The sequence below is a fragment of the Lepidochelys olivacea genome (genome assembly GCF_965140295.1).
Source record: "Lepidochelys olivacea isolate rLepOli2 genome assembly, chromosome: 7".
NCBI classification, from domain to species: Eukaryota; Metazoa; Chordata; order Testudines; family Cheloniidae; genus Lepidochelys; species Lepidochelys olivacea.
This window is the reverse complement of record NC_140417.1, coordinates 32,006,362-32,012,361: the sequence shown is the minus strand read 5'-3', so window position 1 is coordinate 32,012,361 and position 6,000 is coordinate 32,006,362. Positions and strand designations below refer to the sequence as shown.

The 6,000-nt window shown below is 46.9% G+C and overlaps 1 protein-coding gene across 4 annotated transcripts in view; it reads left to right on the top strand.

Moving 5' to 3' along the window:
* The first annotated feature begins 411 nt into the window (after nt 1-411).
* The window catches only part of DPF2 (double PHD fingers 2), a 42,743-nt gene continuing 37,154 nt past the window's right edge, over nt 412-6,000 (top strand). The window contains exon 1 of one of the 4 annotated variants that reach the window (XM_084633711.1): nt 412-532. In XM_084633711.1, the coding sequence (XP_084489837.1) occupies nt 501-532 (32 nt within the window). In that variant the 5' untranslated portion in view covers nt 412-500. The remainder of the gene's footprint in view (nt 533-6,000) is intronic. The other 3 variants (XM_084633713.1, XM_084633710.1, XM_084633712.1) reach the window with 3 other exon arrangements.

Here is a 6,000-nt window from a genome sequence, read left to right as displayed (position 1 = left end):
CTTGGGGACTGCATAGCAACATCTCCCTCCCCCTTCCCGCTCTCCCCATCTCCCTTCCTTCCCCTCACTCCTAGTCCCGCTCTTCCCTCCACCCCTCCTTCATTTCTTCCCACTTTTCCCCCTTCTCAACTTTCCCGCTATTTTCTGCTACCGCGCATGCGCCCCAGACCAGCTCTCCCAGGAGCGTTCTCTGTTACGCATGCGTCATGTGGTCGCGCCAAGGTCGGGTGTTCTCTCTCTGCCATATGGGTATCGCCGTGTGTAAGCCTCTGCGATAGCGCATGCGCATTGGTGACACAGCGCAGGGGATGGCGCGTATTTTCCTCAACGCATGCGCAGTTATTGTCCAGCGGCGGAGGGTAGGGGTGGAAGGAGAGAGGTGGGCAAGTGGCCCGTGGCGCTTGCGCAACCTAGGGTAGGCGGGGTGAGTCGGTAGCAGCGTTCCTGCGTTCGGCGCTTGCGCACTGAACGGCCACAGGGGCCCAGGCGACGGAGCGAAGATGGCGGCGGTGGTACAGAATGTGGTGAAGCTGTGAGTGGTTCCCCCTCTCCCCCATTTTCCTGCCCCCCTCCCCTCCCCTCCCGAGCGCTCAGCGGAGCAGTCCGGGCCCCGGCTGGGCTCCCTCCCCTCGGGAGAATCTCAGTGACCCGGACCGGCGGTGGCGCGGAGGACTCCTGCAATGGGGCTTTTATTGTTAGGCGCAAAGTTTCTCAGCCGGCTCCTCAGGCGGAGTGGGGCTCCCGGCGCGCGGGGGGAGCGGGGCGGAGTATGGGCCCCTTGCGGCCCCTGGGGGTGGGAACGGGGGGAGGAGACCACCCTCACAGGTTGGCCTCCGTAGGGTCCCTGCGGGGTGTGAAGGGGGGGAGCAAAGCCCCCACTTCTAGTATGGGGGGGGGGAGGATTAACCTCCTCAGAACACCGCCACCGAGAACAGCAGGGAGACATTTCCTGTCCAGTCCCCCCTCCCCCGCCCGGTTCCACTGGGGGATGGGGAAGAAGACATCCATTTATATAGCTGCCATGAGGAACAGGGTCCTCCACAAGGCTCAGGCTAGACTAGGGGTTGAAGCTTCTCTTTCCAGGGGATCCATATGGGAGCACAAGCTACTGCTCCCTACGGGTGCAGAGCGCTGGAAAGGCTACAGTTCCGTTGACCTTCTAAACCAGCAGTCCTGCCCCCCATCTTTCCTAAATCTTAAAGAATAAGAGAAGGTACGAGAGAGGTGTCTGCAAGACTGCCCTAAGGGTAAGGGCTACAGCTTCCTAACCTCACCAAGGTGTGAAAAGGGCCAGCTCACCTCATAGTCTTGATAAAAGTGGTGTGAAGGAGCAAAAGTGCTGTTTTAAAAACTGGACTTGAAAAATCATGGTGATTCAGCCAGCCAGAATGCAGGGTTTAAATTGAAGAGGGTTTTGTGGTAGGTAGGATAAGGATGGTAGGCCTTGACAGAAGTGGTGGTTGTGTGTAATTGTGATGACATTGCTTATAACTTCTTGAGGTTATAAGCTTACAGTCTGCTTTGATTCTTCAGTAATTCATAATAATGGCTGTCATGTGGCAGACTGGTCAGGAAGCAGTATTTGGGGTTAAGTCCAGGTGTGTGATATGATTTCCATGTTTCTGATTAAGTTCCTCTTTCCTTTCCTCTCTGGACATTGTCAAACCTTTGCTGTCTCTAAAGAAACTTGAGAAGAGCAAAAAAAAAAAGTTCTCTGGAACACACTAAGCAGCAGGTATTCTTAAAAATTCTTTGGGGAAAGGACAGTCTTAGCAACTAGAACATCACTTTCTCTTTCTGCAAATCACGCTATTTGAGCCTCGGGCAGAGAGAGAGAAGGGTGATCTTGGGGTCAAGGCACTGCAATGGACCTCAGGTACCTGAGGGTATATTCCTGCCTTAGCCATTTGTTTCTCACATATCCCTGGGTAGGTTATTTAATATGCCCTGTGCTTCAGTTCCCCATCTGTAAAAAGCAGATTGTATTTCCCTGTCTCTTATGGGGGTTGTGAGGATAAAATCCATTAATAATTGTGAGGTGCACAGGTACACGGTAATTAGGGGCCGTATAGGTACCTAGATCTCTCTAAAGATACACTACCAGGTGTGCAGGTATTGTAGAGTAGTAGCCCAAAATATAGATTCTCTTTTTTATGTAGTGTTTTTCATCACTAGACTCAAAGCACTTTACAAAGGAGGTTAGTATCAGTATCCCCAGCACCAAATGCTACACTGCACCAAAATGTTACTACAGTGTAACTGGATTATTACTGTAGAGTACTGTAGTAACATGCTTTTAAATAAGGGATGACTGAGCCAAACATCCTCCTAACCCTCCCTATTCTTTTGATCTGTGTGTGACTTTTTGTACGTTTTCTGGTCTTAGTTCAGTCTAAAAGGAACAAAATATAAGTATCAAGTTATCCACTTGTCACATGAGCATGGAATTTAATTGTTTTTAATTTTTTTTAAACATAAAATGTAAATCGGGGTCGGCAGCCTTTCAGGAGTGGTGTGCCGAGTTTTCCTTTATTTACTCTAATTTAAGGTTTCGCATGCCAGTAACACATTTTAATGTTTTTAGAAGGTCTCTTTCTATAAGTCTATAATATATAACTAAACTATTGTTGTTTGCAAAGTAAATAAAGTTTTAAAAATGTTTAAGAAGCTTCATTTAAAATTAAATTAAAATGCAGAGCCCCCCGGACCGGTGGCCAGGACCTGGGCAGTGTGAGTGCCACTGCAAATCAGCTCATGTGCTGCCTTTCGCACAAGTGCCATAGGTTGCCTACCCCTGATGTAAATGAACAGCTGTTTTTAAAAACTAATGATGGATGTTTAATTACCACTGTGTATGTGAGCTAAAACTGTTTTTAAAGTAGATTTTTTTTCATCCTGGTTGGTATAGATTAGGTAAAATCTGAGAATGCGGACCCAGTGTGCTAGGCAGTGTGTGTATGCTCTGCCCTGAACGCTTTATGATCCAAATAGATGAGACAAAGGATGGGACAGGAAACAGAAGGGGGAACTAGGTTGCTCAAGGTCACAGAGCTAGGAAAAGAACTTGGGTCTCCTGGGTCCCAGCCCAGTTCCTTATCCACTGGACCATACTGCATCTCCAGTAGCATTTTAATACCATTTTAGAAAACAGGTTTATAGACTTAAGTTCAGATCCCATTGTCAGTCATGCCAGAGTAAATCTTGAGTAACTCTATCAAAGTCTGCAGTGTTGTATTTACTTGTGTATAACTGAAAGCAGAATATGTTCCTATGTCCTTTAGAAAAATGGTCTTTCTCAGTGGTTCCTTTTCTTTTTGTGGATACAGACTAACATGGCTGCTACTCTGAAACCTCTCGTTACAGTGTGTTTGGTAACACCCATTGTTTCATGTTCTCTGTGTATATAAATCTCCCCACTGTATTTTCCACTGAATGCATCCGATGAAGTGAGCTGTAGCTCACGAAAGCTTATGCTCAAATAAATTTGTTAGTCTCTAAAGTGCCACAAGTACTCCTTTTCTTTTTTCAGTGGTTTCTGAATTCTTTCATGCCGTGATCACCTTTTGGCTCACATCTGTTAACATGGCCCGCAGGGGCAATGGTGCCAATTCAGATATTACTTTTTGGGGCTAGAGCAGATTTTTCAGCCCTGCTTCCCCTTCTTACATCCAGCCCTGGTCCACCCCTAGGTCTCAGGGAGGGAGTTACCATCGCAGACCAAAGTGCATGGATTGGGCACACCTGCCCCAGAGACGGTGGCAGCTCAGGCTCCTCCCCATCCCTCCTCTGCACCACAGCTCCCTGTCAGGCTGGCGGGGGGTGTTGTCTCATTTCAGTGCTGCCAGCCCTTGGATTTTGCTGCCAGTGGCAGGGACCAACCTCTACATAGCCAGCTCTGTGCACCTATGCTCTCTGCCTTGCAATGGGACCATGAACAGTCTCCCTGTCTCCCCCTGCCCTACTTAAATGGCAGCCCTGTCTACCCCTCCTTGTTAACTTGAGGCTTCCAATGGCACTAGGAGGAGCTGCCATGAGGTCCAGCAGGAGGGCCCAGCAGGCAGTGCAGGACCCAGGACCAGCCAAGCTCCCTTCAGATCCCCACTGCCTTCCCTCACCCTGCTATTTACCCTTCTCTCCGCTGGCTTGATGTTTCAAGACACCTCTTCCCCTCCCTCCCTCGGGGGTCATAACTCACAGTTTGGAAAAGGAGTCTATATTGAGCAAGGAAATCATGTTGAATTTGTGTCAGCTCATTGTTAAAAGTGGATGCAGCCAATAGGCTTTTATTTTTTCTCTAGTATGGGCTGAACCACTGGGAAGGGTTTAGGTTGGATATTGGCTGCTGAGCAAATTTCTGGTCTGCTTTTTTAGTATAGAAGCAAAGACACAGAGTCTGTTCTTTTTTCCCTCCTTGGATCAAGATATTTTTGCATAGGCAGGACGTATCCGGAAATGCATTAAATTTTTAAAAATATTTTGCTTTATTTGACATTTTCAGTCTATTTAAGCTGTGTTTGAATGCACAGCAATGGCGTTATCAATACAATCAGCTTGTGCATTAAGCTCAGACATTAGTTTTTAATTGTATCTTAGAAATGTGCATTATTAGATTGAACTGTATAAAAGTATTGATATGACTTTAATAAAAAACTAGGTTATGTATTTTAAAAAGAGAATATCCAGTCCAGCCATTTGTTTGTGGAAAAGTTTTGACTCTTCCATTAAGATCTCTTTCCTGATGATGTCACTTTTTTTTTTACCCCCTGCTTTTGATTTCTCCACTTCCTGATTTTTGGGCCACTCTACAGTACAAACCATGTTAGCTGCTAAGGGGAATCCTATTCTGTTTCCGAACACCTTTAGGAAAATTTTCCATCCTGAGAACTGCTATAATATTTAATGCTTACATAGTGCCTTTAATCCAAGAGACTAAGGGCATGTCTACATTTGCCATTTAAAGTGGAAAAAGTCCCTTTTCTGCTCAAAAACTGTGGGAGCGTCTACACTTGCCAATGACTTTTTTGCGGCAAAACTCAAAAGTTTCACTGCAAAAAGTAAACCACCTCCATGAGAGGCGTACAGCTCTTACCGGTGATGCTTTTGCGGTGATGTGCAGGTGAAGACATGTTCTTCCTGTTTACAGAACTTTTAGTCTCCGGAGCATATCCCACAGTGCCTAGGTGACCACTCTGGCCAGCAGCTCTGCTGCTCTGATGCCAGGTAAACAGACATCCACCCCTCCCCCTGTAAAGCCCCGGGAACTTTGAAACTTCCCTTCCTGTTTTCTTGGCAAGTGCACACTTATCATCTGGCCAAGTGATAATGGCTGCTCTAGGGGCCAAAGATCCCCAGCTTGGAGCAATGCTGAGCTACTGGAGCTGATCAGTGTTTGGGGAGAGGAGGCTGTGCAGAGGCCCAGGATGTCCCGTGATCACCCCCCACCCTCCTTTTCCCACAAGACCTAGCTGTCAAAATGGAGAGAGCTGCACTGTGGATTAGCTGTCCTCAGTGCGCTGTTCTTATGGGGGAAGTGCTGCAGATGTAAACACTCTCTGATGCCTGTGGAAATAAGTGAGTACACAAACTAGTGCTTTTCTTTTACTGGTTCACTATCACTAGTGAAACTGACAGCATAAAACCTCTGCAAGTGTAGACATAGCCTAAAAGCCTACAAGGGAGGGTAGTTGGTAGAATTATCCCTGTTTTGAAAATGAAGCACAGAGCTATTAAGAGCACTCTGTATGAGTAGCTGAACTGGGAATAGAGTCCAGGTCTTTTAACTCAGGGTCCAGGAGGGCTCTCTCCGGAGGTCTGGACAGCTTCTATAGACTGAAGTGGAGAAGAGACTTGTTTTGTCAATAGCATCATTTACTGATCAGTTATCAGAGCAAAAGATAGTTTCATGCACTGATCGGGGAACTGTCTTAGCAAGCAGTTGAGTTTCATCTGTAGTATGGATATAGCTTATACTCCTGTCTACCCTACAAATTTAGCTGTAGA